The 20628-nt window shown below is 40.5% G+C and overlaps 1 protein-coding gene across 27 annotated transcripts in view; it reads left to right on the top strand.

The window, feature by feature from the left end:
• BAZ2B (bromodomain adjacent to zinc finger domain 2B) overlaps nucleotides 1-20628 on the top strand; it is a 277230-nt gene that overhangs the window by 199136 nt on the left and 57466 nt on the right. For 20 of the 27 annotated variants that reach the window (XM_048869525.2, XM_048869516.2, XM_048869512.2 and 17 more), the window contains 5 exons: nucleotides 2804-2869; nucleotides 4039-4104; nucleotides 4805-4849; nucleotides 5099-5131; nucleotides 6448-6513. In XM_048869525.2, coding sequence (XP_048725482.2) covers nucleotides 2804-2869; nucleotides 4039-4104; nucleotides 4805-4849; nucleotides 5099-5131; nucleotides 6448-6513 — 276 coding nt within the window. The remainder of the gene's footprint in view (nucleotides 1-2803; nucleotides 2870-4038; nucleotides 4105-4804; nucleotides 4850-5098; nucleotides 5132-6447; nucleotides 6514-20628) is intronic. The other 7 variants (XM_048869530.2, XM_048869513.2, XM_048869529.2 and 4 more) reach the window with 2 other exon arrangements.

Below are 20628 nucleotides of genomic sequence, written 5' to 3'. Positions count from 1 at the left end.
GTTTAGTGAACCATGGAACAGATTGTAACATCTCTGCCAATGATGAATGGTACTTTATTCTTTGTGTTGTCCATGGAATCAGTTGGGACCACTCACAGAGTAAGGTGCTACTCAATCACTATGAGTAGTAGTATCAGAATCTTGGCCTCAATGTCTTAGTAAACATGAATACAAAAAAACCCAAACATTTTAATAGAAAGAGATTACCTATTAAAGTAATATTTGAAGATACTGGCAATTGTGTGCATGAGAGTAAACCTCTTCAGTCTGAGTTAACTTAATCAGTTTATTCAGATAATGGCATTTAGAAACTTTTACATGGTAAAGGACTGTTTCACCTAACACATACAACATAGTGTCCTCCTTTTTGTGTGGCTAAGTATAGTCAAAATAGAATTGAATGAGTAAAGAAAGGAGAGGGAAAGGATTTGAAATGAGAAACTCAACATATAAAATTTTAGTCCACTCTGTAGTACAGTAAAGGCTAAGAGTATGTTGGCTTGTGTCAAGAGGATATTATGCTAGCTAACTTATACAAAAAACACTGAGTATATTGGTACCACATTTGTGAAATATTCAGTGTAGGTCACATTAGTTGAAGAAAAAGTTTGTTAAAATGGAGAGAATAAGGGTAGGATACCAAGATAATAAATGGAATGGAGAGGGTTTGCGTATGAGGAGAGCAACAAAATGGTAATTTTTAAGATTTGAAGTGCTATTGTCCCAAAACTAAGTGTATTTCATTCAACTTGATCTACTTGAAGTTGTTAGATTAAAATGAGGGGACATAAGTGTTGTTTAAATATGACTATGGCATACAGCAGGTAAGAGGCTTTTTTTTTTTTTAAGAGAGATTAGTGAATTGGTGGAATGATTTTCCAGTTGAGAGAGTGCAGTCAGTAGTGTATTAAGAGAGAGGTTGGATTGCCATTTTGCACTCTACATTGGGGCTACACCTTTAATATTATTTGGAAACTGCAGCTAGGGCAGAGTGCAACTACCTGCCTGCTCATAGAACAGAATTTCATCCACAGGGCACTCTGCAACTAAGCTCTTTGATCTGTGCTCACTGCCTCTGTCCCTGGGTGGTATGGTGACATTTGAGGGTAGCTGAGATGTTTGAGCTTTGGATAGACACATTTTAAAGAAATCTAATTAAATATACTTATGGTGGTAAAACTGTGGGTGACTCTAGAGGATTAATTTTGTGCTTTTCACACTTCTCTTTCCTGGGAGGTCAAGGTATGGTTAAGAGGGGATTTCCCCCCCCCCATTAGTCTTTTTTGGCATGTGTTTAGCCTCCAGCACAGAAAATGGAGTGACTTTTAACATATTTAAAATTTAGAAAGTTTTAGTAGAGAACATAGAGGTGGCATAATATTGTTTTTAGTAAACTGTTCCAACCATAGTGAGCCCACTTCTGGTACTGTGCAGGAACTCTCACCATGCCCCTGAGAGGAGATGAAGTTGACTCCTCTTCATGACATATTTATTCTCTGGAGACTCCAAAAAAATACAGTGGTGACATAATTTCCAACACACAGAATAGAGAATTGATGGCTCATATCATACTCAGACTTTTCTCTTACAGGTGCCTTGATACTATGTCCATTTGAATGCTTGTCTGTATGACACAGCCTGATGAAAGCTGCTTTGACATCCCTTGGAATAAGTTAAGGGCTTTGCTATGCCCTGAGTTCTGTGGTTCATATTTTCTCCTGTTTGTCCAGATAACAGAATATCCATCCATAGACATGCTCTGCTCTTTTAATTGATGTTCCTCAAGCAGCTGTTCTGAGACAATAAACCCTTAAATAGGATGCCGTAACATTTTCAATTGCAGCACATACGATCTCTTTTTACAAGGCACAAAGTATACAACACAGGACATGTAAAATAAAACTGTACAGTGACTGCATTAGGCTCCTCCCATGCCTCAGGAGCTCACAGGCGTGCTGAAGTCTCTGGGAATGACCATGACTGAAAGTGCTGTGGCGACTGTTTTCCAGATTTACTTATTTATTTACTTTTACTCTATAGTGCATAACGTCACACACCCCTCTGAGAAATACAAGTAAGGTTGTCCAAACTCAGACTATCCATCTTGATAGGCTAGTTTTCAGTGGAAATAAAAGTATACAGCACTTAATTGTGCATACTTCATCCAGATCAGATATGGCTAGGCTAAATATTGGCTGCTACTGGGTAGGTACTTTGGGCCATGCAATATGCCAGGTAGCCTGATCAGTGAAGGTTCAAGAATGGCTATGCTCCCAGCCCCCGATGTCTGCAAGAGTTAAACAACAGATAGCAGGGAGCAATGAAGATTTCACAGCCCCCAGCATTCCCTGCATAAGCAGACTGTGTCCGAGCACCACAGCCCCTATTTCTACCCATCCCTACACATCTCCACCATTGCAAGCCAGGATTTGGCCTACACTGTATATTTTGTGCGGTCATCAGGGTGCTTCCTTTTCTCTAAGTTAGTATAATAGAAAAACTGTTGTGACTGCCTAAACATAAACCCACAGTCATAGATTCCATTTTCAGTGCTTTCAGAGATGTATCAAATATTTGCTAATGTTAATGTAGAATACCAAACACAGACAATTGTAGTTCAAAATAATCAACTGGAATGTGTGTAAGATTCAGAAAAAGTGTACTTATGTACACGTGCTCATTCCTTTAAAAATAATTATGGCTCTTTTCTCACTTTTTTTTTTCATTCATGTAAAAAAAAATCTTTTATATACTTTTTGTTGTTGTTTAAAAGGGTTAAAAGATGTTTTTCCCCCCCTTGCAGGAAAAAATTAAGAGAATTCAACAAATCAGAATGGAAAAAGAACTTCGGGCTCAGCAAATTTTAGAGGTAGAAACAATAAACTAAGTATAATTTTTTTTAAATGTGTTCATACGTTTCAAGAACATTATAATTAAGAAAAAAGTCTTAACTGCATGTTTGTTGCCACTGGATTAAAGTAAGGTCTACTTCAGGAATTCCACAGTCTTGATTCAAATTGTTAACTGTCTCACTATTTCAGAAATTCTAAGAATATTGATCCATAATTTAAACTATGGTCTCATTCGTGCAGTTGCTCTCCGTATGCTTAACTTTAAACATGACAGTTGTCTCATCGATAACAAAAGGAATACTCATGCTTATAGTTAAGAAAATATGTATTTGCAGAATCAGGGAGTAAAATAGTATTGCAGTCTGCCTTATATGGAATTTAGTTCCTGACTGTGGAATGGATTTAAAACTTTGTTTTTAAAAGTTAGATTACAGTAACAAAGAAGGAAAATATTTAACATTTGGCTGTGAAGTTGATATTTGAACAGCATGATTCTGATCTTCAAAAATGTGCATGATCTATTTTTAAAAGACATAAGCTTCCATATTGCAGATGGTTGCTTCATATAATGTAGCCATGTCACATACAATTAAATTAAAGGAATTTAAATTTAAGATTTCTGTTTCAGATCATCATTTCTGACCTGTCTGACAACAGATTTCTTTTTGGTTTCAGTTGTTTTATACTAAAACTGATATTGATATAAATTAAATGGATGGGAATATTATTCCGAAAATGTGTTGATGAGCAGTCCTTACATTGGCTTCAACTGAACATTTTCAGTTACATCAAATATGTATTTTAAAATGGAAAAAACTGGTAAACCATTGATTGCTAAAGTTTTTTATATAGCGTTTTATATAATGATTAGAATTTTAATCTCTTTCCAACAATATTTAAAAAATAACTATTTTCCTATATGCTGTGTATCTTGGTTACAAATATCCAAGTAAAATAAATCTTGAATGTGACTTCATAATTCTGGCTTGCCTTAAAAAGAAAAAAAAGTTAATTGTGAACTTACTGATAATGCAAAGTGTACTAGGGAAGAAATCTGTTATAATGTACACATAATATGTGGTATTGTTTTGCACCTTGTGAGGCATGTAGTTTTATTTAGTCTGAGATTATTTTCAAGTTTTAGTGGTGTTGTTGCATGACCTTGAGACCTGTTTCGCATGCACAGGCTAAAAAGAAAAAGAAGGAAGAAGCGGCAAATGCCAAATTATTGGAGGCTGAGAAACGAATAAAGGTTAGTTTAGATGAGCATCAGAGTTTTTATTTTCCAAAAATAAAAACTGTGTGATTGTGCATAATAATTGTGAACTAATATGAGAATTGTAGGTTTGGCAGAATGTTTTTTCATAAGGTATTACATTTGTAATAGAAATGTAGAGTAAGTACTGTGCATATGTGTGCGTGTGCGCGCGCGTCTGTGTGTATATACATATATACGTGCATATGTGTGTGTGTGTGTATGTATATATATATATATATAATATAAAATAAATAAATAGAAGTGTCAATACTAGAGTTATCCGTACCTTATGCTTGGCTTGAGCAGTTCTAGACGTGCTCACCAAACCCTTATGTAATAGCACTGCGTACAGTTTCGCTTCTGTTTTATGTTGAGTATAATGGAAAACTCTGCTGCTACTTGTGTAACGTTGTAGTCAAATATCCCACTTATCCCTATCAGTGCCGAAAAACTTACTTGCTGTATTTGGAAATCATGCACTCTCAGTGTAGCCAAATGTTATTGGCATCTCCTGATCTCAGTTCAGTAGATTTGGTAGCATAAACTGTTCCTATATTATGTGAAGTGTTTGAAAATAAAGGAGTAAAGAGAGAATGCAGATTCTTCCTATTTTAGCATGGCTCAAAAAATTGCATCTTACTGCTAAATAATATTTGTCAGGTATTTGAAGCACCTTTTTGTTCTTATGTTTAAGGAAAAAGAGATGCGAAGGCAGCAGGCTGTTCTTCTGAAACATCAGGTTGGTATGCATACAGTTATCAGAACAGTAACAAATGCTAATTTTTAACTTCTGCTTAAGCTATTTGGGGGAAAAGTCTTCAAAATATTTTTGGTATAAATTTCTGATTTTGATTCCTGCATAAATTTTTCTTTCATCTTATGGTTTATTGACTTTCTTTGGTATTGGGGTCTCTTTGTGGGGGTTATAAAGTGGTTTTACGACTTTGTGATTTCTGTTTCATAATGTTGTGCCAACTCTTTCTCCCAGGAGTTGGAGAGGCATAGACTAGATATGGTATGGGTATGTTTATTTTTGTACATCTAACACCGCATTGTGATTTGGTTGTGATATGGTTGTCATAGCAATGCATAAAATGTAGCACTGGCTGCTGTCATATTACATACTGCTGCATGGCTTTACAGCACAGTGCATTGCATACATCTGCTTGTCTTGTCTATTAAAGAAAAAAGTATGACTTGTCTCAGACGTGTTATAAATTGAATTCTGTGATCCATATATGAGGCTGTTGACTGGAAATCTACATTACTGATGTCACAACATGAGTTGGACCATTATGTAAAATCAGTGATGAATTTATGCAAAATTAGCATTTTACCTTTAATAGGAAATCACTGTACAAATTTTGCAAGTCTTATCCCATTTGTTGGGTTTCAGTATAAAGCTTTTAATATAATTTTGGATTAGAACACTACAAATTGGGTTAGAATTACTGTACAAATTGGGACCATGTCTTTCCCCAGATTTGTCCAGTGCTGAGCACACTAGCTTTCAATAAATGGTAAATGCATAATATTTTAATCTAAAAATGAAATTAGGGATGAAATCCTGGCTTCATAGAAGTAAATGACAAACTCCTATTAACTTCGGTGGGGCCAGGATTTTACCTTAGAACTTTAAAGTTGAAGGAACTTATCTAGTTTTTTCTGTAGTACAATAAGTCATGTTCCATTTAAATTTGTTAACATAATCTGTGGCGCAGCCTTTGTGGCTTTGCATTGAGGAACAGGCATCAGTAAATAGGAATATCCTATTTTATTCATGTTTGCGTATGAACCATGGCTAATTTAAGTAAAACTGGTCTCAATACAGATAAATTCAGCATACTTATTTGTTGGTGGCATATTGGATTCCAGCAAGATTTTAATTAAACATGAAGTTAAAATGATTTTCAACTCAGCCTTTCACTATATTTTTAAATGATCAGAAATACAGCCTTCTGTTCAATTGGCTATTCATTTAGTAATTGCAAGCTTTCTAATAGCAGATGTAAGGTAACTGACCTGTTCCAGCCAACCATTATGCTTTTTGTTCTGCCAGCTTATGAAGGAGCATCACAACTGACCATAAGTAAAGCTGTATGCTTTCTGTTTTACACTGTCTCCATGTTCATTGCTTTACCTTTTTGCTTTTGATTGTTCTTGTATTTGCTTTCTAAACCTGAACTAAAACATGCACAGACTTGGCCATTCTTGTCCTATATATAGTATTTATTGTGACTTGTCTATTAATGCTAAACTTGTACTGAGTTTTTAAAATAAAAAAGACACTTTTGTAACTGTGGTTGAGTCTTGTTCTAATTTTATCTGCTTTATTAGGAACGAGAGAGGAGAAGGCAACATATGATGCTTATGAAAGCCATGGAAGCACGTAAAAAAGCAGAAGTAAGTATCCATTCAGCTCTGAAAAGTGTGCAGTTTCTTTCTTAACATTTTGACTGCTATCTATCTGCATTCATAGAGCAGAACATTGACACAGAACTTCTATAAACAAATGATATGTTAAGCAAGCAGCTGACTTGAGAGTCAGAAAGTACTTTTGCATCACAGAATATTTCTGTGTAGGTCATTTCAGACTTCAGAGCCACCATAAATATCTCCTAGCAAATGTGATTCTCCCCCCAACACACACACACGTTTTGTGTGTTTGTGTGAGAATTTAATGCTTTAAAAATAAGACAGTAATCGTACTGTCCAAAGCAAGGCATAAGGTTGGACATATGCCGCATAGATTTCCCCAGACAACTGTTCAAATACCCTTCTTGTTCCAGTCATGGGCTTCTCAGGCTTTTATCTGTACTTGGAAAATGAGTTGTATTAGAAAACACGTAAACTAACATGTTTTAAGTAACACACTGCTTGTCCTAGATGTTAAGTGGTGTTTAACAGTGTGATAAGTAAAACATATTAGCTAACACAACTCTTCCTTCCAGTATAGATGAAACTTCGAAGATTGCTAATTATGCCAAATTATGTGGTGTTTTTGTGAAGTGGAGTAGAGCTGAAAATTTTGTGAAAACAAAAATCACAAACGTTTCTGTTGAAAACTATGCTACACTCAACCTTTTTAACTCTCTGCAATGAGTAATGGTTTTTACAACACCCAACAAGTGTGTCCTTGACTATTCTCTAGGTCCTTGAATGTTGGGCTTTTAAAGGGGGAGGGGCGGGAGGTAGGTCTCACAGCATCAACCACTATATTCAGTCTGGTACACAATTGTGTGCTACAAAACACAGCAACTGCTAATGCTGCAGCCTCACTAAACTTTAGGTTTGCAACTTATTCAGCAAGTGGAAAGCATAATTAACTGGTAGAAAAGGCAGTTTTCATTCTCAAAAATTACTGAAAAAATGCAAAGATAAAGTACCAGAAGTTCTGCACTGGCAATAGCCCCAAACAGGCAAATAGTCCCAAATGTGTTGGCTTCATAGAATCATAGAAATATACGGCTGGAACAGAATTTGAGAGGTCATCCATTTCAATCCTCTGTGCTGAGCCAGGACCAAGTAAACCTAGACCATCCCTGACATAAGTTTGTCCCACCTGTTCTTAAAAACCTCCAATATTGGGGATTCCACAATCTCGCTTAAAAGCCTATTCCAGAGCTTAACTACCTTTATAGTTAGAAAATTTTTCCTAATGTCTAACCTAAATCTTCCTTGCTGCAGATTAAGCCCATTACTACTTGTTCTACCTTAAGTGGACAAGAACAATTGATCACAGTTCTCTTTATAACAGCCCTTACCATATTTTGAAGACTGTTATCAGGTCCTCTGTCTTCTTTTCTCAAGACTAAACATGCAAAGTTTTTTTTTTTAATCTTGCTTCTTAGGTCAGGTTTCCGAAACTTTTTATCATTTTCGTTGCTCTCCTTTGGACATTCTCCAGTTTGTCCACATCTTCTCTAAAGTGTAGCATGCAGATTTTAGACACAGTACTCCAGCTGAGGCCTCATCAGAGCCGAATAGTGGAACATTTACTTCCTGTATCTTACATCTGACATTCCTAGTAATATATCCCAGAATGATATTAGCCTTTTTAGCAACTGCATCACTCATATCCAATTTGTGATTGACTATAACCCTCAGGTCCTTTTCAGAAGTACTACCACGTAGTCGATTATTCCTCATTTTGTAGTTGAGCATTTGATTTTTCTGAGTACTGCCTTGGACTTGTCTTAATTGAATTTCAACTTGTTGTTTTCAGACCAATTCTCTAATTTGTCAAGGTTGCTTAGAATTCTGATCCTAATTTCCTCCCAGTTTGGTGTGATCTTCAGATTTTATAAGCATACTCTCCACTCCATAATCCAAATCATTAATAGAAATATTGAATAGTACCAGACCCAGGACTGACCCCTTGGAGACTTCTCTAGGTACACCCTCCCACGAGGAACCACTGAATTCTGTCTTTCAACTATTTGTGCATTCACCTTACAGTAATTTACACTGTGTAAACATTTTAACACACTTTACCCTAGAACCAAATCACTAAATTTGTTTTCTCTTCTGACCTAATGAGGGTTTTTGATAAGGGAGACCAAAGTAAAACCAAACTGTTCTGTGAAAACTAGTAAATAAAGAAAAATAATGTGAAATTTTGTAGACTTGGTCTTTTAAATTTTGGTCTTTTAAATTTTTAGACTTTTTTTCTATTGAAAAAAATATTTTCAAAATGTCTGCAAATTTGATGTGAGGAAAGCTCCTCAATATGCATAATGATTACTCTCATTTGTATAAGCTTGTTTTTTCACAAAGTTTTCTAGTGGCCATTGCTTACTATGAAACACAGCCCTTACGTTTTATGGGATTTGTTAAATACATGCATAAGTCTTTGCAGAATCAGAGTCAAAATTATATGTAATTGTGACAGGGTGCGGGTCCCCAGCTAGTGTGAGGTGAGTACACCCCAACCCTTGAGCGCTCATTTCTTTGGGCTAGGATACCCGATGGACTTACACTGGCAAGATTGTCCTGCATCCCAGGGCAATAAAACCTAAGGTTCAGAGTCAGTGGTGAATCTCTGATTCGCGGGGTCAAGGCCTCGCTGCCTGAGTCTGTCGGGGGTCCCTGATTCGCAGGGTCTCGAGGTCTAGTGGCCGGAGTCACTAGTGGTTCCCTGGTTCGCAGGGTACCTGGGCATAGTGGCTGGAGTCTCTGAGGGAGACCCTGGTTCGCAGGGTAAGCAGACCTAGCAGCCAGAGTCCATGAGGAGTCCCTGGGCTGCAGGGTAGGCAGGCCTAGTGGCCAGAGGCAATGAGGCGTCCCTGATTCGCAGGGTAGTGGGCTGCCCCTTGGGGGAGGGTGGTGGCCTAGGGTAGGGGGACCCGGGACCTCCCTACTCCACTGGGCCAAGGGCCTAGTAGTGGCTCTGCTAGGATCAGCGGGGATCCAACCACAACATGCTGCCTATGTCCGGGACGATGGCTAGTCCCCCCCAGGACGAAAATGAAGTAATGTCTACATATATTTAAAGCGTTTTTCACGTCACTATCCTTTACAAAATGCATTTTAAATTAATATTACTTTTTTTTATGAAGTATTTTATTCATCCATTTCAGCAAAATTCAAATCAGTTCAGTTTCTTATTGTGTAAGGTAAATAAAAAGCAAACACTAATAGTTAACTTTTGCTAAATATTAAAAGGACAAATTGTGTTCTCCGCAATTCCAATTTAAATCCAAAGCAACTCAGATTATTTGAATGAAAATACTCAATATTTATGCCACTGCTGTTGAAAGTAGAATTTGGCTGTGTGTGCATGTGTGTGTGTACACAACATCTTAGATTGTATTAACAACCCAAAACTGAAAGAATTATGCTTTTTTTTAATAGCACATCTATCTATCTAGACTAGGCAGAGTTCAATTTTATTTTTTTATAATTTTGATGGATAATATCAATGTTTATTTTGAAATTATTAATTTTAAATTGTCATTGTTGGGTAAAATTATGGGGTTTAAGCATTTTTTTCTATTTTTATTTATTTTAAATTTTCACAGTTGTGAGAAGTTAAGGGGGGACAGAGAATAAATATTTAATGATAGTAGATGTTGAGATTCTAAAGTTAAAGCTTTACAATCATTAAAACACAATCTATCAACATCACATGTCAAAATGTACAAAGTAAATATCCTTAAATCACACTAAGTTCTCAAGCAGCATTTTTCTTTCTTTGCCTAATAGTAAATTTAGATGATCATTGATGGAAATGGCTTTTCATTGGTTTGTGTATGTTGGTGAAATCGACATTTTCCAACATTTACTGATAACAATCTAATCCCTCCAAGCCTATGTAAATCTATGGCCCCATCAGTAGCATCTGAGCACTGGTCATGAAGTACTATTTTCCTCATTTTACAAATGGGGAAGAGGCACAGAGAGATTCAGGGCATGGCTATGCAATGGGGGCTACAGTGGCACAGCTGCACATAATGCCACTATAGTGTAGATGCTTCCTACATCAACAGGAAGGGGTTTTTCCACGGATGTAGGTAATCTGCCTCCGTGAGTGGTGGTAGCTAGTCCAACAGAAGAATTCTTTCATTGACCTAGCCACATCCACACTGGGGGATAGGTCAGCTTAACTACGTTGTTTTTCATAGCCCTGAGCAGCATAACTAGGTTGATCTAAATTTTAAGTGTACAGCAAGGCTAAGTGCCCATGGTGTCACAGAGAGTCTGTGAAGGAAGAGGTATTTGAGCCTGGGTCTCCTGAGTCCCACTCTAGTGCCCATGCCACTTGAAAACTGTTCCTCTTTTATTGTTACAGAATAATTGTTTCTGTTTGTAAATTACTACTGCAATTTATATTGATGCTAGAATCTCTTTAATTCTCTAATTCTCTAAACTCCAGCATACTCTATCTAAGCAACTGCAGAATCTATATTTTTTTATTACCCGTAACTCAAATGAAAATATTTTTTGTGATTGAAGGAACTCAAGATGCTGTGGTTTTACTGGATAGACTAAAATAGATTCAGCGGATACTGGCAGTCACTACTTCTAGGTCCTGATGCAAAGTCCATGGACTTCAGTGGGCACTGATCAGGCCTTTAAATCATGACCAGTCGGCCTCCCTTGTGGCCATGATTTACCTCAATGTGGGAGAATCTTTAAAGAACATTGAGTGATCTCAGTGATCTTAAGCCACACTGCATCTCAATGTATTTGTTTAAGAAGACATCATTTGGGTCATCAGCTTCATGGAAGTCTCAAGTCACTCTTGCTATTCTGACTAGAATTCCCAAATTTCTTAACGTCCAATCTGAACACCAGAAGCAGGTCAATCTTCTTTATAAAGCAGGTCACTTTTGTGAAGCACTTTGAGATCTGTGGATGAAAAACACTCTTAAGTCCAAAGTGCAGTTATTACTATTCGCCATGAATTCTTTCTCTCACTAGAAAGCTTATAACTTTAAGTGAAAAAGGTTTGCTGTCTGATATTAGGTCAAACAATTACAGCATATTTTTTACACAAGCAGTTTTTTTGGGGGATTTATGACCTATACTTCCTGTCTTTGTCTGAATCTGGACTTCACCTACCTTAGCTTCAATTACAACCTTTCATTACTCTGTGGAAGATAAACCAATTACAGACTGGCCTCTGGTATCTAGTAGTTGATATATCAAGATAACAATGGACTTAAAGCCGTCAGAACCCCATAGAGTTATAGGATATAAGTGAATGCTTCACAGATCCGTAAACCCTTTTGTGAGACTCTGAATTAGTGAGCTCAAGTATTTTGTATGGCAGATTGCATTTCAGGTGGCCAGTGACTTTTTGGAATCAACATACTCGAGACAAAGTATTTATTCATATTCTTTTGGGGTTTATTTTTAAGGAGATGTTTAGTTCTGTAATAACCTGGCCATTTTTCTGCCAACCTTTTTGTCTTCCTTCATACCAGTCCTGTTGAATTGTTTTACAAGCTGGCTGTTGAGCTGTTTTGCTTTCTGGTTTCAACAAATCCTTTAAGTCCATCCAGTTTTTTATGTCCTTCCTAAAATAAAAATTAACACATTAGTTTAGTGCATTGTGTACAAAGCATTTCTAGTGCTTCCTTGCTTGTATTTTTTTATTGCTATACTCTAGTGGAATTGAAATTTGAGGTATACATTAAAGTTGGCAACACTGTTAATGATCAACATAATTTTTACTAGGAAAAGTTTGAAAAGTTGCAACTGGGAAATCCTTGCCATATAGTTACAAAACAGTGTTGACATAATGCTGTGAAAGGAGTCAAGATTTGGGTTATCAGTGCAGCAAGGATAGAGTCCTAAGTGTTCAGTTTTCCTGAATGACAACAAAAGCACAAAATTGGAGCATCTCTCACCTATCTGATTTTATAGTATGGTTACTGCTGAAAGCTGAAGAATAGGGAGCAAATTCAAGCCGTAAGCACTTTTAGTATGCTGTATCTCAGAAAGCATTTGAAATTTGTGGTATTATTAAGGAAGAACATCTATTCCCGCATCTCTTAATTAAAGGTTTTTATACCACTATGATAAATACTTCTGTTCTGAATAATTATTTGCATAGAGATTTTGAAGGCATTTCCTATTCGGCTATAGGGAAAAGACTTACATTTTTTTCTGAGGTATGGTAGTTTTCTTCTTAGATCAGTGGGTAGCCACACTCCCTTCCTTGTATATTTTCACTCAAATGAACCATTAAATTAAGGTATATTGTACACACTGAACCCTCACAAATAAATCTGTTTGGCTTTTTGAGTCAGTAGCTGGCACTACTTGCTCTGAGATAGCACTGAACCAATGCCCCAGCATAGTGCTGGAAGTGTTATCTTTTGGATGAGATGTAAAAATGAAGTTCAATTTGTAATATTTCAAAAAACAAAAATGTTTAACTCTTGTGCCCTAGCCAAACTGAAGCTCACATAATAGCACTTTGTCTACCAAATTTTTCCCTTCAGTGCAGTTACAGAAGGTATTGCTTCCTCTGCAAAACATTTATATAGAGTTTGTATTGTCATATGTTTGCCAAGTTCCACCCTAGAGATGGCTGCACTTCAGTGTTTAGTGAAGTGATCCTTGTGTATAATTTGTATATTAATTAAGTTTGTCAAAGTGCTCTGAGATTTTTCAGAATAAAGGCTGTGTTATGCATATAAAAATATAATTTATAATATCTTTCAAAGTTAAGGAAATAACCCCACACTATGGATCTATGAAGACTTCCATCTTCAGATTGTTTACTTATTTCTCCTAAATGTGATGACAATTGAGCAGTTTCTACCTGCAATTTTACACTAAATCAGTACTGTGGTTTGGATCAGAGAAAGCTAATTTCTGATTAATGACCTAATCCAGGCCTGCAGTCCCACAAAAGTAATGGTTGTATAAAACACTAATTCTTCTTCGAGTGCTTGCTCATGTCCGTTCCACATTAGGTGTGTGGGCTTGGCACATGCACCGGTGCTGGAAGTTTTTCCCTCAGCAGTATCCATAGGGGAGTGGCTCTGGCGCCCTCTGGAGTGGAGTCTACATGGCACAGTATAAGGGATGCCGCTGGCTCCCCCCACCCTCAGTTCCTTCTTGCTGCCAGTGAGGGTGCATGAAACGTTCGCGGCTCTTACTTGCATTGCTTAGGCTTCGTTTGTACCAACCAGAGTTCTTGTAAAGTTAGTATACATAGTAATCGAGTTAGTTAGCCCTTAGCAGTAGTTAGAGTTTTGTTAGTCCTGTCAGGGACTTAGCTGGGGGACGAGGCATGCTCCAGTCCCCAGGCTTTAAGCCCTGCGGTCTCTGCAAATGGTCCATGCCCATGAGCGATCCACATCGTAGCTGTCTCAGATGCCTCGGTGAAGGGCACATAAGTGATAAGTGTCAAATCTGTAAGTCCTTTAAACCTAGGACCAAGAAAGAGCCTGAGATCAGACTCAAAGCACTCCTGATGGAGTCAGTGCTCACTCCAGCCCCGGAGCAAAGGTCCGACTCAGCACCCAGCATCGTTGCATCGGTGAGTAGTGCCCCGCCGTTGATGAGCCGGAACCAATCCCTGCCCACGGCCCCGTCCAAGAAGTCGAAGAAAGCCAATAGGGGATGGTCTCCTACTCCCCGCAAGGGGAAGTACAGGGCTGGGGGTAAGCTAAGACCTGCGCCAGGCGGCTCATCTCCCCTGTCGGGAAGTGGGACCTCAGCTAACATCGATGCATCCCTCCCCGTTCCTTGCCTGGAAGCCTGGACACAGAGGCGAGCCTTCATCAGCTTCAGGTGCCATTGATACCTGAAGCGCTCCAGGCTGTGCAGGAGATCCTGACTCTTCCGGTGCTGGCCCAAGCAGTGCACAGATCTCAGGGTAAGCCCCCCTTGGGACCTTTCCATCCACCCTCGCCTCAACGGTACCGCTTCCCATCGTGGGGGACATCTCATCCCCGTTCACCCGCTCGAAGCCGTCATGCCTCAGAGTTAAGGTGGCAGATGCACTGGAGCCCTCTGTGGTCACCGAACCTTGGGCACCAGCAGCGGGATTCGAGGAGCAATTTGCCGGTTACCTGGCACAGACCCACAGAGGCACGCGCTCCCCAGCAGGAACATTGGGACTGGCCTTTCACATCACTGGAATGCCACTACAGATCCCTGGAACGATCGGAGGACTAGCCACGGGCTCTGCCAATGATCCCCGAGACGGATCCTGCCCGGCCCACCATACCTCCAGGTCCTGCTCCTCCTCCCAGTATCAGTCTTGAAGCATGAGGTGTCAATTACCAGTCTCCCATTGTGGATCCACCGAGCACCGCTGGTCACTGAGGTCCCCACGGAAGCGAACGTCCCATTCGGACCGGTCCTCCTCTAGATGCGACCGTGATTATCGCCAGGCCCGGGGTTGCCGCTCCAGTGGATCCAGGTGACTGGGCAGCAATCACTCCAGATATGGCTCCATTACGGAGCAAGGCTCCACATCGGCAGGGCAGCCTCCCAGACTCTTGGTGCCACCTGCATCATCAGAACTGAAACCTGCCCGATGGCCCCAGGCCCAGTGGTCAGGTCCATGGTACCCCTGGAACTCGTGGGGGTTCACCCAGCCCTCCCAGCCTGCCAGCTCAGCATTAGGAGCCTCGGACAGGCCAGTGGCATCGACGACCCAACTCCCTCCGGTGCCTGAGGCAGGATAAGTCCATGTGGACCAAGGGGAACAACCTGCTGGACCACCAGTGGGTGTCGTGGGACCCTTGATACTGGCCTCCTCCTCATAGTCGCCGGACGAGACCATCGCAGAGCCCCTCACCTGGTTCCTCTGGATGATGCTAAGGCACACCAGGAACTGTTGAAAAGGGTTGCGTCCAACCTTGGCCTGCAGGCAGAGGAGTTGGAGGAGCAAGTGAACTCCCTGTGTGATGTCCTCTTCTCCACAGCCCCTGCTAGAGTGGCCTTTCCCCTTCATGAAGGGGTATTGAAGATATCCAGCGCCTTTTGGCAAACCCCCTCCTCTTTGCCCCCATTTCCAAATGGCAGAGTGTAAATACTTTGTCCCGACTATGGGGCACGAATACCTTTACTCCCATCCTGCCCCAAATTCCCTGGTGGTCGAGGCAGCTAACCACACAGAACACCAGGGGCAACCCGGAGCTACCCCAAAAAATAAAGACTCCATGAGACTAGACTTGTTCAGATGAAAAATTTATTCCTCGTCTAGCTTACAGTTGAGGGTGGCTGACCACCAGGCCCTCCTGGGCCATTACCACTTTAATATGTGGCAGACCACAGCCAAGTTTGAGAATGCCCTCCCGGAAGGTTCCTGTAAAGAATTCCAGACACTCCTCGAAGAGGGCACGGACGCTGCCAGAGTGGCCCTTCAAGCAGCATCTGATGCTGCAGACTCTGCCGCCCGCACCATGGTGTCCGCCATTTCCATGCGGCAAGCGTCCTGGCTGCTCCTCTCCGGGTTGTCCTCCAAGGCTCAGCAGTCGATTCAGGACCTCTCCTTTGATGGTCAGGCCCTGTTTGCGGACAACAAGATAAATGGGCTGAAGAACTCACGAACCACCCTAAAAACCTTTGAATGCTACGTTCTGGGCTCGGCCCATAAGCGGTTCAAACCACAACTTCCCCAGGGGCAAGGGAGTCAGCCCCGGCAGGACCAGCTGCACAAAAAGCCCAAGGGCTACAAATGGTGCATGAGCCACTTGCTCCCACCCTCTGCTCAGTTGGGCTCGACCCACTCCAAGCAAGGAGCTAAAAAGTCGTTTTTAGGGTTCACCCTGGGGTGACCTACCAGTCTGTTTCCTGGATCCTATTTTACCAGTTTTTTGCAGCCACCTTTCCTTTTTCCTCCCGGCGTGGTCGACGATAACTTCGGACAGCTGGGTCCTCAATACAGTCGTTTTCCTGGTGGTGGTGACATCAGCAAGATGAGTCTCAGAGATTAAGGCCTTGACCTCGGAACTGCCTTTCACAGTGTTTTATAAGGACAAGGTCCAGCTGCGGCCCCACCCAGCCTTCCTACCGAACATGGTATCTTCCTTCCACATGAGCCAGGACGTATTCCTGTCTCTGTTCTGTCCTGAGCCACACAAGACTGCTGAGGAGAGACATCTGCACGAGCTGGACATCCAGAAGGTCTTGTCTTTTTACGTGGAACATACCAAGCCTTTCTGTAAATCGACCTAGCTCTTCATTGCTATGGTGAACAGGACGAAGGGCCTTCCGGTTTCTTTGCAGAGGATTTCCAACTGGATCATGTCTTGCATAAAGACCTGTTACGAGCTAGCAAAGGTCCCACGACCATTGATCGTCAGGACCCATTCGACTAGAACACAGGAGTCTTCGGTGGCCTTCCTGGCATACATCCTGATCCAGGACATCTGTAGAGCCATGACGTGCTCCTCAGTCCACACGTTCATCGCATTATGCCATCACTCAGCAGGTCAGAGACAATGCAGGATTTGGCAGAGCTGTATTATAATCTGCCCAGCCATGAACTCCTGTCTGCTTCCACAGGAACTGCTGGAAGTCACCTAATTTGCAGTGGACATGAGCAAGCACTCGAAGAAGAAAAAACAATTACCTTTCCGTAGCAGGTGTTGTTTGAGATGTGTTGCTCATGTCCATTCCACAATCTGCCCTCCTTCCCCACAGTCGGAGTTTCAAGCAAGAAGGAACTGAGGGTGGGGGGGGCTGGCGGCACCCCTTATACCATGCCATGCGGGTGCCACTCCAGAGGGCACCAGAGAGCTGCTCCACTACAGATACTACTGAGGGGAAAACTTCCAACACCGGTGCATGTGGCCGAGCACACACACCTAATGTAGAATGGACATGAGCAAAACATCTTGAAGAACACAAGTTATTGAAAGGTAACTGTCTTTTCCTGAAATTACCAGCTGTTTCTGGGCCAGATGATTCTCAGGAGACTGCGCATGTTGTGGAAGGGATTTGGTGTGGCTTTGCAGCCTAGCAAGTTCCCTTCGCTGGGTCACCTTCCCATCTAGTGGCTCTCAGTGCACTCAGCCTTTGCTGCTTAAACTCCACATGTCAGCAGCAGCCCTCTGAAGGCTGGCTCTGCCTCTAGAGCTGTATTGGTTAGAAGTTCGGAAGAAAATCCTATCTCCTCTTCTTGCTTCCAGCTCTCTTCCCACTGGAGGATATAGATGCCATTCAAGAGATGACTGTGTGGACTGCTGGAGAGGGAGGTGGCAGAAACCCAGAGTCAGAATTTAGGCTGGGAGACAGGCCTAGGGAGCAGTCTTGAGGGTATGGTCACTATGAGTTTGTGCTACATGCAAGAATTGGCCATTATCCCTGGGAAGGGGGAGGTGCCCTAATAAGTGATTAGAGATGGAAGCTCAAGGGGCAGTTTGGACTGTCTGTCCAGTGATGGCAGTTCAGGTTCCTTCCTGAAGCATTGAATTTAATATACTCTCATGAACTGCCCCTTTCAGTGACACTGTGATTCTGTAATAAAAGTGTTGGACTGATCTGTGCATTGAACTGATTCCTCTGTGAATTCCTGCCTCCCCACAAGCTGTAGGTCAGGATGTGTGAAGCGGTGATCAGGGTGTCCATGCAAAGTTAATTTACAGAGGCTTCTCACCCACAGAATTGTTGAGGAGCTACTCCACATCCCTTCCACAACAGGCCAAAACTGCTGAAGACTGATCAGTCCAGTGCAGATTTAGCTAAAATAGAAATAAGAGACTGACTGCATCCCTTATGATATTTTTGCATAACAGTGGGTTGGATTTGGCCCAATTACTTAATTTAAAGATGGTGTGAATTGAACATCTGTATTAGGTTTCAAGATAACAGTGGGTATATGCTGTGTAGTTTAACTCTGTCAATTTGCCTATGTAATGGTAACTAGAATAGCCAAAACATGGCTGGCATGTAATTAGATTCACAATAGCCCGTGTTTCCTTTCTTTTGAAAATGACTTCATGTACATTGTACATGTCTCATTAAAGCTCTAAATAATCATTGAGCTTGATCCAATGAATGAAACAAATTCCAAACAAGAACAGTTTCACAAGTGTATACAGGCTATGCCTTAAACTATTATCATTTATTCTGAAAGCAAATTTTACCTGGCAAATCAATCCATGAAAAAAGTCTAGTCTCGATTTGTTGTTTATTCTTAGAATTATTTCTATACTCACAATAAATGGTGTGAAGAGTAAAATAAAATGGAAGAATATACACACTGAAAAAAGAAAGCATCATGGCAAAGTATAAATCAGAGTTTTCTGCCATTTACCTTCTTGAGACCACGGCCTACAGTTCTACTTCAGCAAAATTACATAAACTTTAATGGGAATTTTGACTGAGAAAGAACTGTAGGATAGACCCTTTAACTCTGATCTTGCAAACAAATACACGAGCTCTTAACTTTACACATGTGAGTAGTCCCAGTAGTTTCCCAGACCTAAAGAGCTCCTTGTAAGCTTGAAAGCTTGTCTATCTCACCAGTAGAAGTTCATCCAATAAAATATATTCCCTCATCCACTTTGTCTCTCTAGTCCCCTTTAAGTCTTTAAGGCTATTCTCATGTGTATAGTTAGTTGCATGCATGAGTGTTGGCAGGAGTGGGCTTTCATTTGATAGTTATCTGTGTTTAAAAAGCACACCACATTCAGTAACAAATTTCTCATTTGTATATTGATAGCTAGCTTTGAGAATATAAGTGTAAATCCAGAAGCATGGATGTTTCCAACAGCTGCACATAGAACACATACTAAAAGATGATACAGTATATGTTGATGAGGGAACATTTTTAAAAGAAAAAAATCAAGATATTTTAACTTGCATTTACACTAGTGCTAATGCTGCTTTATTCTGTTTTATGTATGCAGCAAAATATTTTTAAGTAGAGGGATATCAGAAAAATAGATTTCTTGATTAATGTTATCAGAATAGTAGAATACCCCTTCATAGAAACATATATAAAGGAGTAAATATTAAAATATCATTACATTCCATACATTTCAAAGAGGTTCGTAACAAATGTACAGTATGTGGGTAGCAATCTTCACTCACACACTCTTTTAAACGGATTTTCCTGCCAAGCTGTAAACAGCAAACCTGTTTGAGAGAAATGCCTAAAAATAAATACATATCATGAACTCCTCTTTGAATTTCATGTCCTATCACTGACCAGAGAAAGCTTTTGATGTGGAAGTACAAGAAGATTATATGAGAAGTCTGGATTATAGTAAATATAGTTAGCACCCTTCGTACCTTTTATAAGTTCTGCCTTCCCTGCATGAGATTGTTTGTTATCAAGCCAGATGATTAGCAGTTGATGAGGATGTTCTAGTTGTGTCCAAAAAGAAGTATCTTTATGACACTAAATCTTTATTTTCTGAAACATCTTTGGTATCTTGCTGTTGAGAAGGCCTGTTTGTCTGCTGTACTTGTCTGACATATTTGTGTTAAGCTTTCCTTTCTTTATCATCAGTCCTATACCTTTTTGTGATGCACGGGCTGCATATAGTAGAGCTTTGGCTACTATAAAAACAAAAGGAAGGTGTCCTGGCTGCACTGGTTGAGCAATGTTAGATGTAGCACCACATACAGCTCTTCTTGGGTGCTCTTAAGTTGCATCCACATCCTTGTGCTCCCTATGTGAAGCTCAAGACCACAACTATGTGTTCTTTCCTACAGACTATGCATATAGAATATGCATGTTAACTGCACTGGCCGAGGAGATGATCAGAGGATGAATTGTGACTTTGGAGAGTCACAATTTCCACCCTGCTCCCCCCCTTATTGGGGAAGTAGTAAATTACTTCACCTCTTCTTGTGGAGAAGCTTACTCCTCCTTGTGTTTTCTCTTCACCCTCTCCTCATTCCCTTGCTCTCAGCAAGGAGCATTGGGCAAAGTAGCCCTTGCTCTCCCCATCATAGTCCTGTAGGCCTTACCCCTTCTTGCATCCCTTTGTGGTCAAGTAAGGGCTCTGACAATCAAGCCGAAAGAAAATGTCGCTGTGTCTGTAATATAGATAAATAATATACTTCTGTCACTATCTCCCTCACCCTGATTAT

This window comes from Caretta caretta, chromosome 11 (genome assembly GCF_965140235.1).
Source record: "Caretta caretta isolate rCarCar2 chromosome 11, rCarCar1.hap1, whole genome shotgun sequence".
NCBI classification, from domain to species: Eukaryota; Metazoa; Chordata; order Testudines; family Cheloniidae; genus Caretta; species Caretta caretta.
Note: the sequence above shows the minus strand (reverse complement) of the source record. Positions and strands in the feature narration are given on the sequence as shown.